The sequence below is a fragment of the Pelodiscus sinensis genome, chromosome 20, assembly GCF_049634645.1.
Source record: "Pelodiscus sinensis isolate JC-2024 chromosome 20, ASM4963464v1, whole genome shotgun sequence".
In the NCBI taxonomy this organism is placed as follows: Eukaryota; Metazoa; Chordata; order Testudines; family Trionychidae; genus Pelodiscus; species Pelodiscus sinensis.
This window is the reverse complement of record NC_134730.1, coordinates 10,558,031-10,584,576: the sequence shown is the minus strand read 5'-3', so window position 1 is coordinate 10,584,576 and position 26,546 is coordinate 10,558,031. Positions and strand designations below refer to the sequence as shown.

Below are 26,546 nucleotides of genomic sequence, written 5' to 3'. Positions count from 1 at the left end.
CCAGTGCGTCAGGGTGGCGCCTCTCGGTTGGTTTGTACAGCACCTAGCGCAAAGGGGCCTTGCTCTTGGTTGGGGTCACCCAGTGCTACTGAGGTACAAAGAACGCGCTGGAAACAGTAAAGCTTGTGCCCTGACCCCAACAAGCTAACACCCAGGCCAGCCGTGCCAGTCTCAGCGGGCCGCCGGGTTAGTCTGTATCTGCACAAACGACGCGGAGTCGGGCGGCACCTTGCAGACTCACCGATTCATTAGGGCAGATGTTTGACAAAGGGGGGGTCCCCCTGAAGCGCCTGCTCAACTAAATCTGTTAGCCCCGAAGGTGCCCCAGGCCGCCTTGCTTTTTGGTAGAGCCAGGGACAGAACTGGAACCCAGTGAACGAAGGGCTCCCTCAGGAGAGGGCTCTGGGTGGCAAGATGTGGTGAGACTGTTCATGGTGCGGGAGATACACTCAGGCCCTCTGATGGGGGAGGGGGGCAATAGCCCCAGGGCCCTGCGATTCAAAAGGACCCAGGGCTCCCAGACGCTGCTACTGCAGTAGTGGTGGTGCCTGAGCCTGGGCCTGGGCCCTTGAAATCGCTGCTGGAGCACCATGTGTTGGGCTGCCAGGGCTGGGGGGGTGCCTTGCTCCAAGCAGCACAGAGGGCCAGCTGCCTTGGCCCCACCCCTCTTGCCCAAGGCTCTGCCCCTTCCAGGAGCGCAAAGCCAGTGTTCCCACCCTGCCCAGGTGCCCGGCAAGGCTGCGGCTCCCCTGGATACACTGGAGTTTTTGGTGGGGCGGGTTCCCTGTTCCCCACCTCAGCCTGGGAGCTGGAAATGGAGCTGGGCAGAGCTAAGGCGGGGCGGCGGAGAGGGCTCTGTAGGGAACGTTTTGCTGGCCTCACTGCAGGAAGCCTGACGGTGCTGGGGGAGAGTTCTCTGGCAGGGCTGCGGGGTCCATTTCCCCTGCTTCCCTCCAGCAGCACTCAGCCCGGGAAGGCGGCGTGGTGCGTGGCTGCTCCAAGAGCTGCGTTTGCACTGCACACTGAGGCCCTGTCAATGCAGCCTCTGTTCAGGCAGTGGGAGGGGCCGGCGGCACTGAAAATCGAGCTCCTCTGTTCATTCACAAGCCTGGGAGCCCGGACAGCACGTTAACCATTGCACGTCCCCTCGCTCGGCTCTTCCGAGAGCGCCAGTCCACGGCTGCCATGCGGCCCGCGAGGGGCGTCCAGCTCTTCCCATTGTAAGGCTTTGGTTTCAGTTGCTTGTCACTTTGCCAGACTGTGACCGTTCCACTCTTGGCCTCTGCCTCAGGCTGAGAATTTCTGGAAAACTTCGGTCAAAACGGCTCAGTCCTTTCCAAGGACCAGCAAAGAGGGAACCAAAGATCTGGGGATCTTTTCTTTCAGACGCTCCAGCACCCCCATTCCCAGCTGGGAGCACTTAGGGTACGTCTAAACTACATGGCTCCGTCGAGGGAGCCATGTAGATTTGTTTGTTCGGCAAAGGGAAATGAAGCCGCGATTTAAATAATCGTGGCTTCATTTAAATTTAAATGGCTGCCCTGCTCTGCCGATCAGCTGTTTGTCGGCAGATCGGGGCCGTCTGGACGCTCCCTTGTCGACATGAAAGCCCTTTATCGACCTCCCCGGTAAACCTCATCCTACGAGGCATAACGGGGAGGTCTATAAAGGGCTTTCAGGTCGGTGCCAGAGCATCCAGACTAGTGCGCTGAGCCGACAAACAGCTAATCAGCTGTTTGTCGGCTCAGCACGGCAGCCATTTAAATTTAAATGAAACTGCTATTATTTAAATCGCGGCTTCATTTCCCTCTGCCGATCAGCCTAATCTACATGGCTCTATTGACGGAGCCATGTAGTTTAGACACACCCTTAGAGAAGGAGGTGGGGGCTTTGTGTTGGGGATATGGCTTTTGCTATCACTGTGAAAATCCATCTCCATTTGGCCAGCTCTGGAGACCACAGATCACACATGCGCTTTCTAGAGCTTTGCAGCCCAGACCAAGGAAGATTCTGTCTGCACTGAGCATGCTCCAACCCAAGGCAGCGTCTGACCATCTGTCTTGCCTGTGACCTAAGGTGGCCTTCTGCTGGCACCCCGAGAATGTGGAGGGTGAGGAGCCCAGCTCCAGAACGAGGCTGGGGTATTGTAACACCGAGTGCTGCAGTACCTAATGGTTAGGTGCCCCGATAAGCCACAGCACAACAGTGAGATTTGCAGAGCTGGGCTAGGTGCTTGGGCTCCCTCTACACTGCCCAGGGGAGGGAGAGAGGCCTAAGAATGCAGCCCTCACACGCCAGCATGCCAAGCAGGAACCATCTCAGCCAGCCAACGAAATGGATACGAGGTTAGGTGCCTAAATCCAGGCTGCAGGGAGACCTCTCGCCACAGCTGGGCGCCAGTCTCTGGGAGTCGCCAGTTGGTGGCCTGTACTAGTGTAGACGGGCCTCAGAAGTAGTTGACTCTAGCACTAGGAGGTGAACGTGGGGACAAGCCTGCGCTGGGAGGTAGCGAGGCTGAGTGACCCAGGAGGTCCGTCTTTATCGCTAATTGCTGGGATTAGAAACACAGCGATCCACGAGTCCACATGTGGAAAATGGTGCAACACAAAGAGCTGCTTAAAATACCAACAGGAACAGAAACTAGATTGCCCAGCGGGAACCAAAAGGGGATCCAAAGTCAGAGAGAAACTATGAACTATATAAGATGGCTAGTAGGAAGTTTAGACTTGAGATTAGACGAAGGTTTCTAACCATTAGAGGAGTGAGGTTCTGGAACGGCCTTCCAAGGGAAGTAGTGGGGGCAAAAGATCTATCTGGTTTCAAGATTAAACTAGATGGGTTTATGAAGGGGATGGTTTGATGAGATAACATGATCTTGGTAACTAATTGACCATTCATTATCAGTGGGAAATAGGTCAATGGAGGGATGATAGGAGTTACTATAGAGAACTTTCTGGGTGTCTGGCTGATGAGTCTTGCCCACATGCTCAGGGTTTAGCTGATCGCCATATTTGGGGTCGGGAAGGAATTTTCCTCCAGGGTAGATTGGCAGAGGCAGAGGTTTTTCGCCTTCCTCTGTAGCATGGGGCACAGATCACAGCTGGAGGATTCTCTGCATCTTGGGGTCTTCAAAGTATTTGAAGGCTTCAATATCTGAGATATAGGTAAGAGGATTATTCTAGGAGGGGTGGGTGGGATTCTGTGGCCTGCACTGTGCAGGGGGTCAGACTAGATGATCATAATGGTCCCTTCTGACAAAGTCTATGAGTCTATGAGTAAGAGCAGATCGCTGCAGCCCTCTGGCTTACACAGAAGGGGTCTTTAAGAGCCCCACAGAGACAACAAGGGAACCGGTGTCAGCTGAAAGACTCCCCAGCTGGCTGTTGTAGGCCTTTCCAGATAAAGGGGGTAGGCAAGAGAACTTGAATCACCAGCGAGACAGGCTGGAGTCCCAACTGGAGCACTCAGAAGCCGAAGGGCTTCCATGGGGCGGCAGCTGGTTCAGGTGCCTTTAAAGGGCCAGGCGCCAGGACAAGCATATTGGGAACGGCTCCTTGAAAATTATAGCTAGTGGCAGGGAATCCTGTGCTGGCTCAGAGTGGGCAGTGAGGACGATGACAATTTCTGGGGTTAGCTTTTCAAATGCCCATAGGTGGGGCTAGCTTTCTCAAAGGCTCTTGTTCCGGCACTTCACTAAGGGCTGGGCTTTGCAAAGTGCTCTGTTTCCATTGTGCCCCTACTGGGCAGAATTCAGACGGGCTCCGCTAATCACGTCTGCCTTCACTTACGGCTTAGCGCCCTCCCAAACAGTGAGCTGCCTGGTATCACACGCTATGAACCTCTCTAGTCTGGCATCCTCTGGTCCAGCAACATCCGTGGTCCAGCATGAGTTTAGTTAGGCCAGGTGGCCTCTTATCATGGGTGTGACCAAGTCGCCTGCTGTCCCAGAAAGTTTGTTTACAGCCACCAGTCCTGGCTCTCAGTGTTCTATGCTGTTATTTAGCTCTAATTTACCCCTGAACATATTCTCAGAGCCCAGCAAGCAGTGGAAGTGTTGGTAACGTTGCTGGTCAATATTGACCTCCAGGGGTTCAGCAAATTCTCTGTTTTGGCACCAGTCAAGTCCTGAGCATGCTGGACTAGCAAGGTTCAACCTGTACTGCCGCTCTGTTTACTTGATGCTGAAGTAAACAGCATCAAGTTCTGGGAGGATTTGAGCTTGTGGTTCCAGAGAGTCCAGGGACCACACACCCAAGATGGCTAATCGGCAGGAATCAGGATCAGGAGACTGAGGCTACATCTATGCTGTGGTTAAAAACCCGCAGCACTGAGTCTGAGCCCAGGTCAGGTGACTCAGGCTCCCACGGCTGGAGCTGCAGGGCTGAAAATAGCAGTGAAGATGTTTGTGCCTGGATGCTGAGATCCTGCATGGTCGCAGAGCCGAGGACGGGCTGTCAAAGGTGACGCATGTGGAGAACTGGCGATAGAAAGTGCCACAAATGCTCAGCAAGCGAGGCCAGTATGGGTATTCCTTAGGAGAGTGTCTCCATAGAGCGCTAGGCTCTGCACAGGGTCCCGTTCCCATTGAACCCAACAGGCTGCCTCCACTGATGTCAGGAGAAGCATTCCTGGGTCCAAGACACAAGTGGGTTGGCTCTAAGCTGAAAATCATCCCCCACGCTTATGCAAGCAGGATCTGTAGGAATGCTTCCCTTACAGCTGGCTGGCAGGGGGAAGAGACCCTGGGGCGTGAGTATGTAAATACAGTTTGCTCCTGCTTTGCTTAGATGTGTTGGATATTCAGCAGATGGAGTGGTATTTTGCTCAGTGTAATCAACTTAATTTGTGACCCAACACTAGCTGTTTGTATTCATTGCAGGGAGAGCTGAAATATGGCTGCCAAAGTTTGTCATTTTGTGGGATTAGAGCAGTGGGCACCAACCAGTCGATCGGGATCTACAGGTAGATCTTGGAGCCTCTGGCAGGTGATCCTGACTGGTTTGGCCAAGAGGCTATCAAGTGCCAGCTCCTCACTGCCCCTTCCCCGACTGCTGCTCATCTCCTGCCCTTTGCCTTGGAGTGGTCCCCTCAGGAGCCTCCTGCGTGCTGTGCAGGGGAGGGAGAGGCGGGGGCTGATGTTAAGGTGCCCCTCTCCCACCCTGTAGCCTATCTCCAGAGCAGAGAAGGAGCACAATAGAACTTGGGAGGGAGTTTTCTGGCTGCTTTATGGCGTGATGCAAGGCCATGGCAGGGCTGAGCCTGCCTTAGCCCCACTGCACCACCACCCAGGAGCCACCTGAGGTAAGCAGGGCCCAGCTGGAGCCCACATCCTGAACCCCTACCCCAGCCATTAACCCCCTCCTGCACTCCAAGCCCCTGTCCTAGCCCCGAGCACCCCTGCATCCAAACGCCCTCCCAGAACCTGCACCCAGAATCCCCTCAGGTAGGGCCGGACGGAGGCATGGGTGAACTGGGCAGTTGCCCAGGGTGCCAACCCATGGGGGACGCCTGATAGCAGCTGTAAGGGGCGCACGGTGACCGTTACAGCTGCCATCAGGAGCCGCGCGCCCGGCTCCAGCAGCGCTGGCCCTGCAGCACCGGACAGCAGCGCCCTTGCCCCCACGGCTGCGGGACCCTGCACGGGCCAAGCTGGGCAGCGCATGCGCCCTGCGCCCGGGGGGCGGCGCCACACGCCCATGCCCAGGGCGCCAAAAGGGCTCAGACTGGCCCTGCCCTCAGGCAGCCCAACTGCCTGCTCCAAGATCAGCTAAGAGCCCCTTTCACATGCCAAAGCCCTTAATCCAAGACTAGAGCCTGCACCCCAACCTGCTGCCCCAGCCTGGGGAAAGTGGTGCAAAGGAGGTGGGACAAGGGTATTTGGGTTTGACATAGATCTTGGATTCAAAAATGATCTTGTGCTTAAAAAAGTTGGAGACCACTGGATTAGAGAACGTAGGACTCTGTGCTACTGGGAAAGGCTCACAGTTAGCAGAAAGAGCTTTGCTAAGCAGAGGCTCACTTGACTTTCAGAGCTCTTGGGTCAGGAAGCTGCACACCTTCCCTTGCCTCACCTGGCTTCTCCCCCCCCTCCCCCCGCACTGTTCAAAGAACTGAGCTAAAGAGGCATAATTAAGAGCCTCACTTCTTATAATTGTGTTGAAGTTGTGTTGCCACTACCCTGGCTGCAAAGAGTGAAATCACCAGGAGCTGAAATCATTTAAGAAGGATGGGCCGATGACACAGCCAAGAGGTGGATGCAACAGATTGTGACTGACAGCCAGCAGGGCGGCGGTGGAGAGGTGAGAGGAATGGCCAGCAGGGCGGTGGTGGAGAGGTGAGACGAATGGCCAGCAGGGCGGCGGTGGAGAGGTGAGAGGAATGGCCAGCAGGGCGGTGGCGGAGAGGTGAGACGAATGGCCAGCAGGGCGGCGGCGGAGAGGTGAGACGAATGGCCAGCAGGGCGGTGGCGGAGAGGTGAGAGGAATGGCCAGCAGGGTGGCAGCGGAGAGGTGCAATGAATAGCCAGCAGGGCGGTGGCGGAGAGGTGAGACGAATGGCCAGCAGGGCAGTGGCGGAGAGGTGAGACGAATGGCCAGCAGGGCGGCGGCGGAGAGGTGAGACGAATGGCCAGCAGGGCGGTGGCGGAGAGGTGAGACGAATGGCCAACAGGGCGGTGGCGGAGAGCAGTGACCAGGCGAGTGATGAGTGACCAGCAGAGTAAGATGCTATTTTACCTCTCCCCGCCCTTCAGGATGGGAGGTGAACTCTGCAGAGGCACCTGTGAACTCTGATCTGTCCTGACCAAGGTCAGTGACTGTGAGCAGGATGCAGAGAAGGGTTGGGCACAGGGTTTAGGGTTATGAAACCTGTTTGTGGTGTTTTCCCAAATGAATGCCAACTTCCTTCCTCCTTTTCATTAAAAGTTTCTTCTCGACACTCAGACGCTGAAAGGCAATACTTCCCCACTCACAGGCACAGAGGTGCCCGGGGTGGTGCCTGAATTTCCTAGATTACGGGATGGGAGCTCGAGCCGGTTCTGTGTTGGATGGATGGAGAGGAACCCCTAGATACTGAATCCAGCCCTGACTGCTGCTGGCTCCTCCTGGCAGAAGGGCTGCATTTCGAAATGAGTACTGAGGCACGTCTCTTGCTCGATCAGTTTGGTGCAGCTTGGGCTGTTCTGAGAGGCCATGCTGGTTTTAGCTCCTGCCCTGGTCACATGGCTCAGCATCCCTTCCCCAAGGCTGGTTCCCCCATCCTGGCTTCCTGCAGCTTTGGCAGCCTCTTACTCAATCCCGAGGATGTGGCTGACCCCAGGCACTCCAGTAAGAGAGTCAGAAACCCCTTCTGTGACCGAGTACGGACGTCCTGTCCCTCCGTGCACAGAGCTCCTCTGACCTCGCCAGTCCTGTTCCTATTGTAGGGTGGAGGAGAGCCTGGCTCGCCGACCCACCGCCGGGCAATACAGGGCCCTCAGAGAGCGCTCAGCCCCACTCCCCCGTAAGAACTCCCATCCTGGGAACAGCTCCTGGCCTGGGGTCCTTAAAAGGAGGGGCGATAAATGGGATTATTTATTTGTACAGCAGTAGGGGCTGAGGTTAGCAGGGTGTCTACACTGCTGTGTAAATCTAGGCCTTGCACTCAGGCTCAAGCCTAATCCCCCTGCTGTCGCCACACAGACTGTGCTAACTCAGGACCCGCGACCTCATGGGGTGGCAGGTCTGAGCCTGAGTCAAGGTGGGATCCAGGGGTCAAGTCCTGCTGCTTCTCCATGTAGACTCGTGCTCTGGGAGTCTGCCAAAAGCATCCCACAATCCCACAGGCCAATAGGACCAGCCCTTCCGATGACAGGGAACTACAAAAGCAGGGGAGGGTGCAGAGGCAGGAAAGAGGTGGGGAGAGAGGCTAGGGGAGGCCAGAGCAAGGGTATGAAAGAGAAAACCTGGGTGTGAATACTAGCCAGGCAGTGGGACTAATGCCAGGCTACACTCCCTTAGATTGTCCCTGAGCAGGGAATGAGAGCATGACGGGGGGGGCCGGGGCCCCGGGTTCTGTGCCCACGAGTGTTGCTATGACTCTGGCAGGCTCCGTAGTGCTAGCTGTGGGGGAGGGGAACCCAGCTATGAACCCGGCTCACTGGGGGGCTGCGAGGTTTAACACGCTGTTTGCTAATAACCTGGCGGCCTTGCAATCCAGGGCTGCAGCAGGCGCCATGGGCACTGCCAAGCCTCAGCTTGGAAAGTGACCTCTCCCCGCCGCAGGCTTGCCCCAGCCTCCCGAGCTCTCTGCATGAGGGGCTCTTGAGACTGGCTCCTGTGGCCCTTTGCCCCCCACCTTTGAGGCGCCTGCATTTCGGCAGAGCTGGGAGGCCCCAGGAAGGGCCTGTCAGCGTCTCCTGGCAGGTGCAGGAGCTGCCCCTGGGCCACACATTGAAAACCCAGCCCCCTTGCGCTAGGTTCTGCGACCGAGCCTCAGCAGGAAGTGCTGCTCCTCCGCATGCTCGGGGCTCCTGCCAAGTCACTGCCCTGCATGGTGCCAGCCGCCTCCAGAGACACGAAAATGAAACCGGCCTGGGTTGGTCCCTCCCAGCCTCAGCACAGAAACCTGAGCCCCACCAGCGTCATTCAACTGGGGCTTCCGGCCACAGGGCCATGGCCCCACAGCTGCTTGCTTCCCAGCTGCTAAAAGACCCTCCTCCCCTCCAGTCCATCCCCTCGTCACAGACGTGCCTCACCAGCCCTCGCCGGGAATGGCTTCCCAGCCACCCTCCAGCAGGCCCATCACGGAGCAGCCCTGAGGGGCTGAGAGGCGCTTGCGGAGGCAGAAGGAGGGTAGCCACCCGCGAGGCTTGGGGGAGGCAGGCGTGAGGTTGGGTGAATACTTGGCGGTGAGCAGCTCCTGTGCCGGGGATCTGCATTTACTGTGTGCGCAGGGCAGAGCATTAGTGAGCATTGGTGCGAGGTGTTTTCAGGAGTGGGGCTCTGAGGGGGAACATGGGAGTAGCCGAGTCAAGGGGCCACTTAGGAGCCGGCGTGGGGGCAGCTCAGTGTAAGCTGGAAGCTGGTTGTGTTTTGAAGGGTGGTGGTCAGTGGGCCCGGGGGCACGTGGACCACGTTGGGTGCGCGTTGTGGCTGTGGGAGTGTGTGCGCGCAGGAGAGCACGCGCAGGTGGCTGGGAGTAGGAGTGTGCGCGTTTGACTCGGCCTGTTTCCTTGGAAAGCCGCACTGATGTCTCTGGGGGTAGGAATTCACACGGCACTCCAGTGAACACCCACAGGGGTGTGGACTAGTTCAGTTTAACCTGCTCCCGAGCCATTGAGCTAAACTGAAATCAGCCTCTCCAGACCGAACCCACAATGCCCTTGGCACCAGTTCACCAATGGCACGTTACAAATCAGGGTACGTGACGCTGGTGCAACTGTTCCATGTAGACAAGCCCTAATTCCTGGTTGTGTGGCTCTGAGAACAATTCGTCAGCATCCTCTGGACCTGCCCCCAAGCTCCAGGGGTCAAAACCCATCCCCATGTGTCCATGTGTTTGCTCACCGGCCGGGCCTGGGCCTGGCGTGTGCGGCTGTGGCTGTGATTGTTTACGCTGTGATTCAGCGGGCGCACGGTGAGCCACGTTCTGTCCAACTGAGCCTGCTGCAGCGTCACACTCAGTTGTTGCTGCTCCGCACGCGGTGACAACAGTGGATTTCGGAGAAAGAGGAAGCTGAGACGCCTTTGACCTTTTAGCACTTGCGGGGCGGGGGCGGGGAAAGCGAAGCCAGCAGGTGCTTTGCCTTTCGCAGAAGAACCAGCACTCCCCGGGGACTGCAGTGATGACAGGCAGGTGCAGCTGGAGCTCAGGGGGATACCCTGGCGGGATGGGGCTTTCCCCACCTACTCCCCTGTACTCACTTAGCACCTGCTGCTTTGGGACTCCTCTGGGAACGAGCCCTCCGCCCCACTGCCCTGGCAGCCTCTTCAGTCCCTTCCTGGAGCCCTGCCTGAAGCCTGTGGAAGTTTTGCTGGGCGGTTTATGGGAGGGGCAGGAGTGGGGGTGTTACTGCAACCACAGCTGCCCCGGCTTTTCCTTCCTTCCAGGAAATAGAATCAGCAATTAGCTAAGAAGCCTGGTTTTCAGCAGCGCAGGCCCCAGCGCCGTTCACTTTTCTGATCTGCCGGGTTTGCGCACTTGGAAATCTGGCAGCTTCCTTCCGGTTCCTTAACGAGAGCTTTGGCAACGCTAGTCGAGGCGGGAGGGAGCTTTCAGGAGCTTCTCAATGGCTCGCGGGAAAGGGGAGGCCTCCCTGCATCTTACTGGCACCCCCCTCTCTGGGTTCTGTGCAACCAACTCTCCCCAGAGCTGACAGTCCTGGGGCTCACAAAGTCCCCAGGCCTCCTTGCCACAGTTCTACGCCCCCGGTGAGCCAAAGAGTGGGCTGTTGGCTCTGGGCTTCTCACAGGTAAGTCCCCTGTGCAAGGAGCTTCAGGCGCACGACTGATTCCCAAGCGTGTCCAGCACCAGGCAGCCTAGCGCTAGGAGAGCCGCATCGGAGAGTCTGCTACAAAACCTTTCAACAGAAATTGGAACAAAATCATTTCCAACAGGACGGCCAGGACCATTTTCCTAACAGAAATCCCCCTGGTCCTAGCCAGGGAAATTAACCCAACCCCAGACCCCCCCACCTCTCTCCCTCCCAGCCCCCTGCCCTGCCTCCTGCACCCTCCACCCTAACCCCCGCCCTGAGCCCCCCATACACTCCAACCCTGACTCCTGCACCCCCCACATCCCCAGCCCGCTGCCCTGACTCCTGCACCCTTCACCCCAATCTCCTGCCTTGAGCCCCTCATACACCCCAACCCTAACCCTGCCCCCCACCCCCCCACCTCTACCCTCAGCTCTGAGCCTTCCACACTCCACCCCATACTTAGAATTTCTTACGGCTACAGTTGTATTGCACCATCCCTGTTCTGAGGGCCCCACCCCAAGACAATACCTGTAAGAAATGTAAGTTACTTTCACCCCTGGATGCCATAGAGATAAGGGAGCCATGGGGGGCTCCAAAGAGAGGCCAAGAGCTGAGTGGCCTGGAAGCCGCCTGCCTGCCCAGTTGTCTATGCCCTACTCACCTGTGCTCATTCACACTCACCATACTTGGCACCAGACCATCCAGACAAACCCCAGGCCCCTGAATCTCCCCCATCTATCGCACTAGCACAACCCCCGCCCTCCCCATCCCACGCACCCCTCCAGTGCCGAGCATGTGGCTGGAAGCTCTGCTGGGGAGGCCAAGGAGCCCCACAGCCTGTCAACGAATTGTTCCCGTAGACACAGAGCAGCGAGGCCTTGCAGCCACTGCCAGCCATACTCTGGGGCTGGGAACAGACTGTCAAATGTGGCTCTGCAGCAGCCGTGAGTGAGGAGCCCTTCCTACGCAGCCCTGCAGCGCACTTCATGCCCAGCCTTAGGAATCCTCTGGGCTGGGCAGGGTAGCAGGGAGCCAGACGGGGTGGGGCCCACCCGTTTGTTCTGGTTACTCTGAGCCGGTTTTTCTCCAATCTCTACTCGGGCTGTCAATCACATGGAGACACAGAGGGTGGAACAATGGGACTGGCCCAGCCTTAGTGGATTTCTGAAGGAGCCCAGGATCAGGGCGGGCTGGAGATCCCAGTAGCAGGCAGGCCCTGCCCACAGAGCTCACAATGAGCTGAAGGAGGGAGATGCAGAGGGCGTGGAGCTCCTGAGCCTCTTGCCCCACTGCTATTATCAGAGAATCATAGGATTGGAAGAGACCTCAGGAGTCATCGAGTCCAGCCCCCTGCCCAAACAGGGCCAACCCCGACTCAATCATCCCAGCCAGGGCTTTGTCAAGCTGAGACTTAAACACCTCTAGGAATGGAGATTCCACCCCCTCCCTAGGTAACCCATTCCAGTGCTTCACCACCCTCCTAGGGAAATAGTTTTTCCTAATATCCAACCTAGACCTCCCCTGCTGCAACTTGGGACCATTGCTCCTTGTTCTGCCATCTGTCACTACTGAGAACAGCGTTTCTCCAGCCTCTTTGGAACCTCCCTTCAGGAAGTTGAAGGCTGCTATCAAATCCCCCCTCACTCTCCTCTTCTGCAGTCTAAGAAGCCCAAATCCCTCAACCTCTCTTCATAAGTCCAGTTGGAGGAGGAGGTTGGCACTCCATTTGGATGTGAACTTTACATTAGGCTCCTTGTAGTGTGTGCATTTCTACATAGGAATAACAGCCCACCACCACAATGCAGCCACCTCTGGGGTGGAAAGCAGCTGCAGGTTCATGGTGTTTTGGAGCAAAAAGAACCAACAACCCTATTTCTGTTCGGAATTAAAGGTGAGATAATGTAATCGCCCCCATTGGTGTTTGACCAGGAGACTGGGGTTATCCCCCCTTCTTAGGGGAAAGATGTGTGGGTCCCAGAGCGGCCAAGCTGGGTTGGAGGGCCCAGCTGGGCTGCCTCTCCAAAGGGAACACGGTGTTTCCAGCGGGTGTTGCAATCAGGGTAGGCTATGCAAAGTGAGAACAACGGCAAGAGAAGCTACAACTACAATCGCACACCCACCCCGGCACAGAGCAGGGGTTGGTGTCTTTCTCCGCAGACAGGAAGCCATGTTGCAACAAGGCTGCTGACTCTTTGGGCTGTTAGTTACTCTTGCGCTGGCTGCCACAAGCCAGGAGCCTTGGTCAGGAACAAAGGAAGAGAAACCCCACCTTCTGCTCCAAGCCGGGGGTGGGGGAGAGCATGGCTGGGGGATTTTGTAAGAGGCGAACACTCAGCGGAAAGAGTTGACAGATCAGAATTGCCCCAGCCTGTGGAATGAGTGATGAACTGCAGGACAACTCACCGCTCTCTCGTCACCTTCTCAGGCAGAGCTACCCCGAGTTTACAGTTCCTGTGAAACAGATCCTCTCCTCACCCACGCCAACAACCCACCTGCATCTTTTGCCTGGATTCGGGCTGAAACAGTGAAACCAGCTTTGTTCTAGAGCAGTGGTTCTCAAAGTGTGGGCTGTGGACCGTGAGTGGTCCACGACAATCTGACAGGTGGGCTGCAGTCTCCAGGCTCGCCTAACCCCCGCCCCGCCTGGTTGGACCACCAGTGCTGGCTTCCTGCTGGGGCTGGGGGTCGGGAAGGGTGGGGTGGGGGAGTCTCACAGGCCAGATCCAGCTTGTGAGGGAAGGAAGCCGCTCTGTGCACTGCTGCTCCCCCTTTCCCCCAGCTGGAATTGCAGTGCCTGGGAGCGGCAGGAGGCTCAGAGCCAGGTAAGCATCCCCCATTCCTTCTCATGCCCAGACCCCACACCCACATGCCCCTCACGCTGAGACCCTGCACTCAGCCCACTCCTGCATCCTCCTTCTACCCAGACCCCACACCCCCACCCTGCTCGTGCACCCTCTCTTCCACCCACACCCTCCCCCCTGCTCCTGCACCCTCCCAACCAGACAGCCCCCTCACTCCTGCACCCTACTTCCCAATCAGACCCCCTCCCTCACTCTCTCCTTCACCCATTTTATCATCATGGCCAGTTGGCTGGTGGGCCTCCTGCTGTTTTAGCTCCTCCTGCTGGGATGTGCATGCTGCAGCCTGGCTCCCTGGAGGAGCGTTACCACTGTGCACAGTGCACAGAGCTGAGAGGCAGGCGGTTATTCCAAGCTGGTGTCACCGCCCCGCAGTCAAGATCTGCCCCAGCAGCAAGACTAGCACGACTGGACTCACGGAGCACTCCGCCCGTGTCACGCAGCTTAAGACACACCAGTGAAGCTCTGCGGGTACCTGCAGGTCCTCATTTTGCCTCTAATGAAATAAGAAACCTGGCAAGTGACACCTGTTTTTAGGTTTCATTCGCCACTTTTGCCCGGCTTCATGGCTAGTGCTCTGGAGTTGTTCCAGACAGCGGCACTTCATGGCTCACCCATAGAGACCAGCTCTACCAGGCCCAGAATGGGGCCTTTGAGATACAGGGCTGAGTCAGTTGGCCAAGAGCTGGGTAAAATCACACCTGGTCTTAGTAAGAGTCATTTCAGCAGGGAATTATCCACCTCAATCAGGTCTGGCAAAATTGAAACACAAAAGAGCAAAACCCTTAACCAAGCCCCCTTTGTGTAGTTCCCTGTGCACCAGCCCCCGTGCCACACATTGCACCAATCGCAACCTGACCGTTCACACCCCAACGAATACACGGAAAGTGAAACTGCATGAACATTCCACCACTTGGCGGCAGAAGCGCTATGCACAAAGGGGGTGTGTGCAGAGCTGGGAGACAGGCTGAGGCCCTGCTGCCCGACATTCACGATCCCAGTAGTTGCTTTATTGTTGGGGTATTTGTGGGCAGAACACCTAGATTGTAGTGCCTGCAGCTTAATACGCAGGGCAACGGGTCAGGCCAGGCTGATGAGACAAGTCTGCAAAACGTTCACGCCTTTGACTGTAGTCACGCCTCCGGAGCCAGGCCCTCGTGTGCTCGCAACTGACGAGCTTCGTGGAATTGGAACAGTGAGGTAAACAGAGACCGTAGCCCCAGCCTCAGCCCAGAGCAGTCGATGCCAAATTCGTCTTGATCTCCATGGGACCAACATTCTGGCACGTGTAGCTCTGGCTACAGAGATCTGGATGAGTAACTAATTGTCCATGTCCGCTTGCAAGACCCAGAGACTGACAGTGGCCTGATTTACGCTCAACACTTAGGTCAGCCTAGCTCCATTGTTCAGGGGCCTGAGAGATGCAGTAAGTGGACCGTAGCCACTGCTGGGTCACATCGACCTAGCTACTGCCTGGTGGGGAAGGTGGATTAACTACAGCTGGAAAAAACCCGTCAGCTGCTGGAGCAAGCGTCCACCCCAGCCCTGCTCACACTTCACCGCACCTCAACCCCGGCCTAACACCAGCAATTGCCACATGATCCCAAGGTGGGGAACCGAAGCCTGAACCTGTCTGAGACCCACGGCCCCGGTGAGGGGCCAAAGCAGAACCGCAAGGGCTTCAGTCCCATGCAGCGGGGTTCAGGCTTCAGCAGCGGCGCCGGGCCCCAGCAAGTCTAACACCAGCCCTGACGACCCCATTCAAATGGAGCCGTAACCCACGTTGGGGTCCCTCCCACCCCGCAGTTTGAGAACTGCTGGTTTACAGCCTGTGCTTGGTGCCGACAAGCCCCACACGCTCTCATGCTGGCGAAGACACTGCAGCCCATCACTGGCCGCACCCAGGCATCGGGGAGACGGAGGGTGAAGCCGGCCGGCGTGCGTGGGTTCCCTTGCGGACGGGAGCGCGGCGGCAGGGCTGCAGTGTGAATGGGTTACCTAGGGAAGTAGTGGAGTCTCCATCCCTAGAGGTCTCGGCTTGACAAAGCCCTGGCCGGGTTGATTTAGTTGGGATTGGTCCTGCCTAGAGCAGGGGGCTGGCCTTGATGCCCTTCTGAGGTCTCTTCCAGCTCTCTGATTCTATGTGGGATGTGAGCGCGTGAGCTGACGGGGGCGTGCGGATCACAGTGATTAGAACACGCCTCCCCCTCCTCCCCCCTTTGCTTCAAAGGCAATAAAAGAATCCCGAGTTGCGGCAGGGGCTCGTTCAAACCCATACGATGCCATTTCAGTAAATAAAGCCACTGTGGCGGACGTGGTTAATGGTGACTAAGCAGTCACGATTATTCCTTTGCCACGTCAGGGAAAGGCAGGTCAGGCAAACAAACGTTGCTTAAAACTGGCCTGTTTCAAAAGGTTCTCCCTTGTCCTGGGGAAATCACGCACCCAAGGCAGGAAGCAATTTTTTAATACCCTGCTGCTCTGTGCCCCACGTGGCAAGGCCCATGTTCAGTGGCTCTACAATTGCAGGGGGGGGGCTGCAAAGCAGGCTGTTTCCCACACTTTGGGGGGGCAGTGAGGTATTTGCCTCATTACCAGCTTGGGCCAGAATAGTCCTCTCAGCTCCCTGCCACCCACCGCACTGTTCTGCTCTCACCCAGGTTGGCTCCGCATGAGCCGCCAATGCAGAATGTGCAGCAGGCAGCCATGGCACAAACTGAATGGAGTTGGGACGCACTGAACTAGGGCTTGGCATTCTCACAGCAGGCCCGAAGCGCCGCACATGCAGCCTTGCAGCATGTGCGAGGAAGGGGGAAACAGGGTTTGGGGAGCTTGCAAAGCCCAGATGTACCCCGAGGTCTGGGAGCAGTGGCTGGCCAAGGGAAGGCAGTGATGGGGAGCTCTGCTCTCCACTGGTCCAGCAAGTTACTAGAGCAGAGGAGGCCAAGAGGGTTCCTCCGCCATATTCCCTGTGTCCTGCCCCGTTGCTACTGGGGCTGGGCTGAGATGAGGTGGGTGTGAGTATACCAAGAACACCAGCTTGCAGGGTGTATCATTCTGTAAAGTTAATTTTAAACCTCAGGACTGTGAGAGCATCACAGCAGGAAACTAGCAGGGAGGCAGATGCTTTTGCGGAAAAACTTGCCAGTCTAGACGCAGCCTAAGGGGTATTAAGGAAAGGCAAAACCTCAGCATGCTACAGCCAGACTCCACACGGACCAGACGGCATGCCTTCACGGTACACCTCCCGCAAGCACGCCACCCCGGCCTGCAGATACGCAGCGCACATTTGCCCCCGTGTTGCACAGAGGGACAAAACTTGTCCACATTTAATTCATTGGGCAGGAGACACACACTAGGCGCCACTTCAGTCCCACAGTTGCGAGAAGAGCGCTCCTGTGGGACCGAGCTGCAAGAGGTCACAGGCCGTGTGCAGCTCCCTACACGAGTAAATCTTCCTCTGCGGAGGCCCTCTTGCTGGTCCCTCCTCTCCCAGCTGCTCTCTCTGCTCCTTACTGCACGTCCTTCTCACTCAATCATTCAGTCCCCAGCCTTGTCCCCAGCTAAGTCAATGGGAGTCTGCCACTGATCCCAATGGGAGCCAGACCTGGCCCATGCTATAAACTTCATTCGCATTTTCCACCAATGTTTCCATGGCAGAAACACTGTTGCTTTGACTGTGCACTGGCAGCTTTCAGAAAGCTGTAGGTAGGGACTGTCCTGAACTGTCCCTCCTCACGAGAAGGGTCCACCCTCAGGGCAAACAACCTGTCAATCATCCGCACCCGCGGAGTAACTACTCTATCAGGACAAGAGCGGCAGGGTGTTTGTAAGGCAAGTGCCAGGGGATGGCCACTTAATCACAGAGCAAGTGGCTCAGGCTGGCAGGGTAACTGCGCCGCAAGGGGCTTGGCAGCACGTGCTGTGGATTTACTGGGAGAGCGTCTTGGTTATGCAGCAAATGTGCGATCGTTTGTGATACCTGCATTCAGGCACGGGTGCCGTCGGCCGAGTGTAATGACAAGTGCTGGGAGCATACAAGGCAGTAGCTCTGGGGCATTAATCAAGTAGCCTATGTAATTACTAACCTAGTTAGGGCTTGCACAATAATTGTGCCATGTGACCTGTACTGGATACACTGACACTTCTCCAAACATAGCCTGCAGGATCCTGCTGGCCCCTACTGGCTTGACTGGACACACAAAGGTGAGAGTGAGCCGAGAATTTAAATCAAGATGCATTGCAGTGTGTTTACTGCTCAGCCCTTCCTTGTCTGCAAAAGGCTACACGCCTCCTGTGCTCTGGACTTTGGTTTGTGTCTTTGAGCTAGGGCAGTCCAAAGCACCTACAGCCAGCCAGGGCCATCCCTACCAACAGGCAAAGTACGCAACTGCAAAGGGCACTACAAAATTTAGGGCACCATATTGTCCCAAATGCAATATCAACCCATGGAACTCCTTGCCAGGGGATGTTGAAGGCCAAGATTAGAACAGAGCTCAAAACAGAGCTAGATACATCTATGGAGGTTAGGTCGACCAAGGACTATTAGCCCGGCCGGGCAGGAAAGGTGCCCTTAGCCTCTGTTTCCAGAAGCTGGGAATGGGCAACGGGAGTGGGATCACCGCTCTGGGGCTCTGGCATTGACCACTGTCGAGAGACAGGATACTGGGCTGGGTGGACCTTTGGTCTGACCCAGTGTGGCCGGTCTTATGTTCCAATTCCATGATACCCCAGGCAGCTGCATGCTGTGTATGAGGTGGCACCAGCTCCAGTGGCCATTTCCATCCCCTGGTTGCCCCCATGGGCTGTGCCCAGCAGGGCCATCCCTAAGGGGGACTGGGACTTGGGACAACCCCCGTCCCTCACTCAGCCCTGCCCCCATCTCACCCCTTTCCCTGAGCGATGCAGCCTGGGGAACTAGGGGAGGGGCCTGACACTGGCAGCAGCAGGGGGAGAGGGAGGAAGAGGAGCGACCTGACTCCAGTCCACCGTGCTCCCCTCCGTTTCCCACCCCAATGAGTGCGAGCTGGGAGTCCGGGGAGCAGAGCAGGCTGGGGCCAGGTTGTTTCACTTCCTGCTGCCGCCAGAGAATGCAGAGACAGGCCTAACCCCTGCGGCCTCCCTGCCTGCCCCTGCCTCCCACAGCTCCTGTCCCTGCAGCCCTGAGCACAGCCTCCCCAGCACGGAGGGGCCACCAACATTTCTAGGGACACTTCTTACTACAGCACTCTAAGGCAGCATTAAAGCAAGTGGAACAACAGCTCTGTCTGTCTGTCTGTCTGTCTCTCACCCAGCGCTAGCTCCACATGATGATCACACCGGCACCAGAGCCATGGGCAGTATGACAAAGCAAAGCAGCAAGGTTAAATGCCCATCGGGCCATTGCATGAGAATCAAGGAATGGAGACAGTGGTGCAAGCAAGGAGTAGAATAGGGTGGCAGTTTCCTGCCTTTTCTAGACGTCTGTTTCCCCATGTTGGGAATTATTTGTAACCCTTCCTGGCATTCCCCTCACTTGGACAGCTCCATAGATCCAGGGGTCTCAAGGTGCTTTACGTACAAATGAAATAGGCCCCATGCCATGGACTTTAACAGAAGGTGGAAATTAAGAGAGTAAAGGGAACCACCCAAGGTCACACCGTGAGTCAGTGTCAGAGCTAAGAACTGAATCTGGCTCGGACATTCACTCTTGGGCCTTATCCACAGGCCACCAGTCCTCCTCTAATCATTCAGGGCAATCACCCTCCCTCTCAAAGCCCTTCCTCCTCACTGAGGAAAGAAAACAAAGGCAGGCCCCTGTGCAGGGGAGGGGTCAAGGGTGCGAATGCCCTGCCCCCGTGGTCTTCCTAAGTGAGGCTGGTGGCTGCCCTGCTCCTGTGGTCCACCCCTGTCCCAGCCTGCCTCCTCCCATGCTCCGGCGAGCTGGGGGAAGGCTGGGGCTGATTCCCGCTCCCGCTCCCGCCCCCGCCCCCGCCGGAGTGAGGCTGGGGCAAGGGTGGACGACAGGGGCAGGGCAGCCACCAGCCTCACCCATAGCTCACCCTCCCCCCCCCCACAGAAATTCCTGCATACTGGCCTGAAAGGCCTGGGAGTTTGCCTGATACTAGTTTGGCCTTTGTCTGATCCTGCAAGGCAAGGGCCAGGCCTTGAGGGAAGCAAAGACCTGTGCGTGGGAACCAGCAGTTCTGATTAGAGGGGGCTTTGTCACTGAGGAATGGAAGCAAACAGCCAGTCCTGGAGCACAGGCACTGCCCTGAGGCAGGAAAGGCAGCAGTCGCCATAGAGCATAACCCCTGGCTTAGAAACAATCGTCACACCCACCTGCCCCCCTCCCCCAGTGCTTTATCATAGAACACTAGAACTGGAAGGGACTGGAGAGATTATTGAGTCCAGCCCCCTGCCCTCATGGCAGGACCAAGCACAATCTGTGTCATCCCTCATAGATGTCTGTCTAACCTGCACTTAAATATCTCCAGGGATGGAGATTCCAGTACCCCCCTAGGCAATTTATTCCAGTGTTTAACCACCCCGGCAGTTAGGACGTTTTTCCTAATGTCCAACCTAAACCTCCCTTGCTGCAGTTTAAGCCCATTGCTTCTTGTCCTGTCCTCAGAGGCCAAGGAGAACAATTTTTCTCCCTTCTCCTTGTGACCCCCTTTTTTATGAGAATTGGCTTAAGAATATGAGTATGCGTAACTTGAAGATGCTTTATGCAAAACAGGGCATGTAAGGTACCAATTTTACTATTTCAAGCTGCTGAATCTGCATATCCTATTTTTGTGCATGTGTCATTCTTGTGTGTGAGGTTGGAAACATGAAGTGTGGATCTGTGTATAGTTCTAAATGTGCTAATGAGGGCCATTGGTGATACTTCCGGTGCTTACATTTAATTATTTCAGGAGTGAGTTCTAAAACACCTAACCTGTCATGGCTGGAGCAATTATCCCCATGGTAATTGCTGCTCCTGGATGTGTCTGGCATGTCCCTGCAGCGCCTGAGAGAGGCAGAGCAGGGGGTCTCCACACGCTGTCCTTACCTGCAGACATCACTTCTGCAGCTCCCATGGATCAGTAATGGGGGACCGCAACCAGTAGAAGTTGTGGGCTCAGTGCCTGTGGATGAGGGCAGCACATGGTGCCAGGGAGCCATTGCTGCACATGCCAGCAGCTTTCAGGAGTGGTGTAGGGCCAAGGCAGGAGTAAGCTACCTCAACCCCCCTGCTCCACCACCCGGAAGCCAGCTCAGTTAAAAGGTACCCAGCCAGAGCCTGCTTCCAAACCTCTGTCCCAGCCTGAACCTCCTCCTGCCCCAGACGTGAGTCCCCCTGCATCCAAACTTCTTCCCAGAGCTTGCACCCGGAAACCCCTCCTAGACCCCAATCCTCCACCCTGGGCTAAGTCCCGAGCCCCTCCCACACTCTGAACTCTTTGGCCCAAGACCAGAGTGTGCACCCCCACCCCTACCCCAGCCGGGTGAAAGTGAGTGAGGATGGGGGAGGAAGGGTGATGGAGCGAGCAGGGTGAGGCCTCGGAGAAGGAGTGGAGCAGGGCCGGGGCCTCAGAGGAGCGGGAAGGAAGTGGGGCCAGGGCGTTTGGTTTGAGGTAGATCTTCCATTGAAAAAGGGATCTTGTGGTCAAAAAGGTTGGAGACCTCTGTTCCAGCGGGATGGAGCTGGCGCCATTGGAAGGCGGGAAGGATAAGGGGGCCTCTGAAGTTAGTGCCTCCAGAGCCCTGGGTTGAGGGTTTGTGTCCGACCCATCATGGAGACAGCCGCCAGGAGCTCTTGGGGGAGGGAGCTAACACCATTGGAAGGCGGGAAGGATAAGGGGGCCCATGAAGGTTGGAAGATGGAGTGACTTGTCCAGTGGTGCAATGGATAAGGCACCTGACTCAAAGCCCGGGGTTGAGGGCTCCAGACGCTGGTGGTGGCTGAGGGTTGGAGTCCAACACCAGATACCTGAGTGCTGAAACCAGCATCATTGGAAGAGAGGGAGGATAAGGGAGCCCCTGAAGGGTAGGGTGGAGTGCCCACCTGGAGGGCAGCTGACACCATTAGAAGATAGGGAGGATAATGAAGCTCCTGTAGGCAGGTGGGGTAGGTTCTCTGGTGACGTAATGGCTAAGGCATCACACCCCTAAGGCTGAGGTTGAGGGCTCCAGGAGCTGGTGGTGACTAAGGGGGATGCTGGTGGTGGCTGAGGGTTTGAGTCCTGCCCCCCACACTCAGCCACCACCAGCTTCACAAGGGATGGAGTTGGCAACACTGGAAGCTTGGAAGCAGTGTGGACGTAGCCTGTGCGTGACTGTTATTCTCACAAACACACACTGTCCTTCCTTCTCATCTCCCAACCCAATATATGTGTGTGTGTGTGTGGGGGGGGGGGTATTGTTACTTCATTTACTGCTTGCAAAGTGGGTTATTTTTGGGTTTTGTCTGGTCTGTGCATTTCATAACTTTCATTTCTCTCTTACGCTTAAATTTAATTCTTTGGGTGGCATGGAGTGAGCAGGGTGAGGCCTCGGAGAAGGGGTGGAGCTGGGGCAGGGCCTCAGAGAAGGGCGGCAGAGGGGAAGGAAGCTGGGCAAAGGTATTTGGGTTTGAGGTAGATCTTACATTGAACAAGTGATCCTGTGGTTAAAAGGCTGGAGACCACTGACTTAAACCCACTTTTTGTATTTATAAAACCACTTCTGTTTATTAGCAAGCCCAGTGTAAATGCTTGTCACCTGGTGGGGGAGCAACTATTCATTTCTCTCTTTCATTGATAAAGGGGGCAGACACCTTTTAAGCTTTCACTGTGTGCTCGACAGAATAAAACGGATGTACCTGGGGCATTGGTCCCATTTAGGGGTTGGTTTCCTGGGTGCTGAGCCCTCTTGGAGCTGAACTAGTTCAGGTGCTGTGTTGCCGTGCAGAGGGACAGTAACCCCAACTCTGTGCTTTGGCTGGGGGAGACCAGAGGATCTGGCCCAGCAGGACAGAGGGAAGGGGAACCCCAGAGAGCTGGAAGGCAGGTGTCAGCACACCAGAGAACAATCCTGAGGGGACTTCTGTGAGTCACCCCATCACAATGACCACTCTCATTAAGGCTCTCTGTTCTGAGCTGCAGGAAGCCCAGGCTGGACTGAGCGCTGCATTAAGGGGAAGAGGCAGCTACACTGGTGACAATCCCTTCCCTTCCTGCTCCACAGAGCCTGCTTCCATGTCTAGAGGGGCCAGTCCTCACTGTTCACGGAGCTCAGGCTTTGTCCAGAGCAGGGCAGCTCTCCTCATTAACTAGGGGACTCCCAGGGGGCCACTGGCAAGGTGCACGGAATAGAGCAGACGGGAGCCCCCCCGAGCAGCTTATGAAGACTGCAGATCCCAGCAGGCAGCATTCCAAGTGGCCACAGCTCTCCACAGAGCGGGAGAATGGGCCACAGCCGGGGGACTGCATTGTGCACTGGTGACTGTCACCCCGACAAGTCCCCATTGTCCAGTTTCAGAGCACACGAGGTGTGTCGGGCTCTGAGATTCCATGGGCACTGCCAGGGCAGAGGGGAGGGATCCCAGGGGCTTGAAATGAGCTGGTGTCAAACTGGCTTACCCAGAAGATCGGGTATGTGCAAAATCTACTCAAGCAAGGCCAGCAGCAGCCAGGGGAAGGTTTGCAAGGGCCAGGGACCAATTGTTTTCAAGACTGAACGTGCTGCTGCATGGAACAGCCCTAGGTCCTGGCACCCCAGGAAAAACTCCCTGTTTCAATCTCTGTGACACACACAGTCTCCCCTCAGTTCTGCTCACTCTTTATTGCCTGGCTTCTGTCAGCGAGCGCGGCTTTCCTGCCATCGCAGTCACTGTAATGGAGCTGGCTGCTCAGTTGATTGCCGGCGCATGGAGAGGTCCAGATGAAGCTCTAGGGTTTCTTTCTCCAGTGTGGGAGAATCCTCACTTGTCTCCTCGGGGGGAGGTGTCGAGGTGGATAGAGGGGCCAGGTCTGACCGGGACAGTCGGCTCTCTGATGACACAGGCCTGTCCTTTAGCGACCTCGCTGTACCTAAATGAGGAACATTGCAGAGGATGAACTGATGGGTGATCCAGCTACCTGACTGTGCATCCATGTCTCTGTTTCTGCGCTCATCCTCTAGCCATCCTGCCTTCCCCATCCAGACCCTTTTCCATCCATTATTACATCCAGCCACCTTGCCTACCTTGGTTCTATCCTTCAACTATCAAGTTTTAGGTCACTGGCCACCCATTCATCAACATGAACTTCTGTCCCTCTCCCCTACCTTCTTCATGAACAAGCCTTCTCCCGACATCTACTCCAGGTTTGTTTACTGAGACCCCACTGAAGAGCAAATTAAGCGCGAGGTCTCAGTGCATTCCTGAGTGAAATTCACGCCCATGCAATCAGACATTTCTTGACTCTACAGCTGGATATCTTCCTCCATCCTTACTGCTTTCACTCCATTTATCCAGTCAAATTTCCTTGCCTTCCATACCCAATTACACCAGGGTATGTCTACACTACAGAGAGTTTTCAGAAAAATGGCCATTTTTCCAAAAAACCATCACACTGCAATTGCGTTCTTTTGACAAAAAAAAAAAAAAAAAAAAAAACACATCGAAAGAACAGAAGGGTTTTTCTGACGTTGGTAATCCTCATTCTACAAGGAAGAAGCCTTTTTCCAAAAGAGCTCTTTCGGAAAAAGGTGTGTGTGGATGGGGAAGAGGGAGTTCTTTCAAAAGAAGAGGAAAGAGGAAAAAGCTCAGGTGCCCTGGTGGCCGCTCCAACCATAGAAATCACAGCTGAAATATGAGATAGCATCCATTCAGCTTTGGCAGTGCGGACGCTCTCTTTCGGAAGAAGTTTTTCCAGAAGATCTCTTCCGGAAAAGCTTCTTCCGAAAGAAGCCTGCAGTCTAGACATAGCCCCAAGCTAAACATGCACTCTTCCCGCTGAAGGCAAGTGGCGTTCCGAATGCCACCTGTCTCCATTTTAGTGGCAGAGGGTACTGTGCTTTCCCACCAACTTCTTCACTCAGTGCAGAAGCTATTGCAGTTGTGGGCTGTGTTTTAAATCATGGCTCAGATCAGGTGGTTCTGCAGCATCCCGCAGCTCACCCTTACCACGGATGGGCCTGCAAAGGGATTGCTAACACAGCCTGAATCCGCCCATCCTCGGGGTGGTTTTATGATGGATGCCACCGAGCGCTAGTTGAGAACATTAACAGGTGTGTTGTGAGCAAGACACGAGAAGTCATTCTTCTGCTCTACTCTGCGCTGGTTAGGCCTCAGTTGGAGTATTGTGTCCAGTTCTGGGCACTGCATTTCAAGAAAGATGTGGAGAAAGTCCAGAGAAGAGCAACAAGAATGATTAAAGGTCTAGAGAACATGACCTATGAGGAAAGGCTGAAGGAATTGGGTTTGTTTAGTTTGGAAAAGAGAAGACTAAGGGGGGACATGTTAGCCATTTTCAGGTATCTAAAAGGGTGTCATAAGGAGGAGGGAGAAAACTTGTTCATCTTGGCCTCTGAGGATAGAACAAGAAGCAATGGGCTTAAACTGCAGCAAGGGAGGTTTAGGTTGGACATTAGGAACAAGTTCCTAACTGTGAGGGCGGTTAAACACTGGAATATATTGCCCAGGGAGGTTGTGGAATCCCAATCTCTGGAGATATTTAAGTGTAGGGTAGATAAATGTCTATCAGGGATGGTCTAGACAGTATTTGGTCCTGCCATGAGGGCAGGGGACTGGACTCGATCTCTCGTGAGGTCACTTCCAGTCCTAGTATTCTATGATTCTATGAGTTTGCCATGTTGGTAGTTTTCTCCCCAGCACCAGTAAGAAGCTTGGAATCAAGAACATGATTTTCCTTCTTGCTTTGGGCCACAGGCTGCCTGTGGCTCATGGCCTGGCGGGGACAGCAGGACAGTGCCTGCCCCTGGGGCAGGGAGCACGATGTGTTCCACTCGCCCAGTCTCTAGCTCTCACGCGCGGTCCGTGGAACCAGACAGCAGCTTCCCCCCAGCCAGAGCGGACTGAAGCGGCAGCGAGCAGCCCCATGGGATGTGGAGCTGGAGCAAGTGCCCGTGGGAGGGCGAGGAGTGGTGCAGGGCACTGGGGAGGTTCCCAGATGCAGAGCTGTGGGGCAGGGGTGGAGCTGGGCTGAAGCGCATGCTTAGGGCTGGGTAGCCCTCGGAACGGCTTGGGCTTGGAGGAAGGAGGGAGCTTTGCATGCGGCTCTTCCTCTTCCCTCCACAGGTTTTCCCCGCAGATGGAGCAAGTGATTCCCCCGCCCCCCCCGGCTCCTCCCCTTTGTTTACTGAGCCTGTCGGTGTCCCAGGGGCGCTTTTAGTTCCTTGTTAGCTTTTGTCATCGCTGATGTGCTGGCAAACAGCCCAAGCTCTGTGCTGGCAAGCGGGCAAGTTCTTTAACTCCTGCCCCCTCTGCTGGCTGCTTCGGCAGCAGCTGGGCACAAATACTCCTGTGCTGATCCAGAGACAGACTGGCATGTCTGCTCCTGGGGGCCTCTTCCTAGAGCCCTGCGCCTCACAGGGCCTGCCATAACCTTCCCCAGCTCCAGGTGGGGGGAATCTCTGCTAGGAGGAAGGGGAAAGAAACGGGGCTCTTCTAGGAGCTGCCCTCTCTCCTCAGGCTGCGTCCCCCACCAGACCCCAGGGAGGTACCTGAATTGCAGGGGGACAGTTTGGCGCTGTGCGGGCGAGCGGGGAGGCTGGCTGTGTCTATCGACGGGCGTTGTGAGGAACAGCGGGAGAGCTTGGGTTTGGTTTTCAAAGGACCTGTTGGGAAGCACATGGGTCAGTGGAGGCTTTCAACAGCTCTTGGCAGTCACGTGAAGCCACGAGGCCGCGGTTACTTAGCTACAGCGGAGGATTCGCCCACGGGAGAGCAGCAGAGCTGAGACGGGTGTAGCCAGAGACATCCTGGGCGATTTGCATGCCTGGCCCTGGTGGAACTCCATGCCAGTCAGTGACCTACTGTCCCAGGGCCTCTCCCAGGGGGGTCTCATGTGGCCGCACAGGGGGAAGCCCCCCAAAGAACAGGGCGCTGGGACAATGGGAAAATAGATCAGAGTATATGCAATCGGGTACAACGGCTGCAGAAGTAACACTGCCCGGCACGCGGCAGTAGGGAGCAGCTCCTCCAGAGGGGCTGCCTTCCCCGCGCACACAGACTCCGTGCTTGGCAAGGCTGGAGTGACCCTGAGCCCAGGGCCTCAAGGCAC

General features: G+C 56.0%; 1 protein-coding gene across 4 annotated transcripts in view; it reads right to left on the bottom strand.

Annotated features, from left to right (window-relative positions):
* Positions 1-23,084: 23,084 nt before the first annotated feature.
* The window catches only part of QRICH2 (glutamine rich 2), a 62,736-nt gene continuing 59,274 nt past the window's right edge, over positions 23,085-26,546 (bottom strand). For all 4 annotated transcript variants that reach the window (XM_075903607.1, XM_075903606.1, XM_075903608.1 and 1 more), the window contains 2 exons: positions 25,987-26,100; positions 23,085-23,351 (listed from right to left, as the gene is read on the bottom strand). In XM_075903607.1, the coding sequence (XP_075759722.1) occupies positions 23,149-23,351; positions 25,987-26,100 (317 nt within the window). In that variant the 3' untranslated portion in view covers positions 23,085-23,148. The remainder of the gene's footprint in view (positions 23,352-25,986; positions 26,101-26,546) is intronic.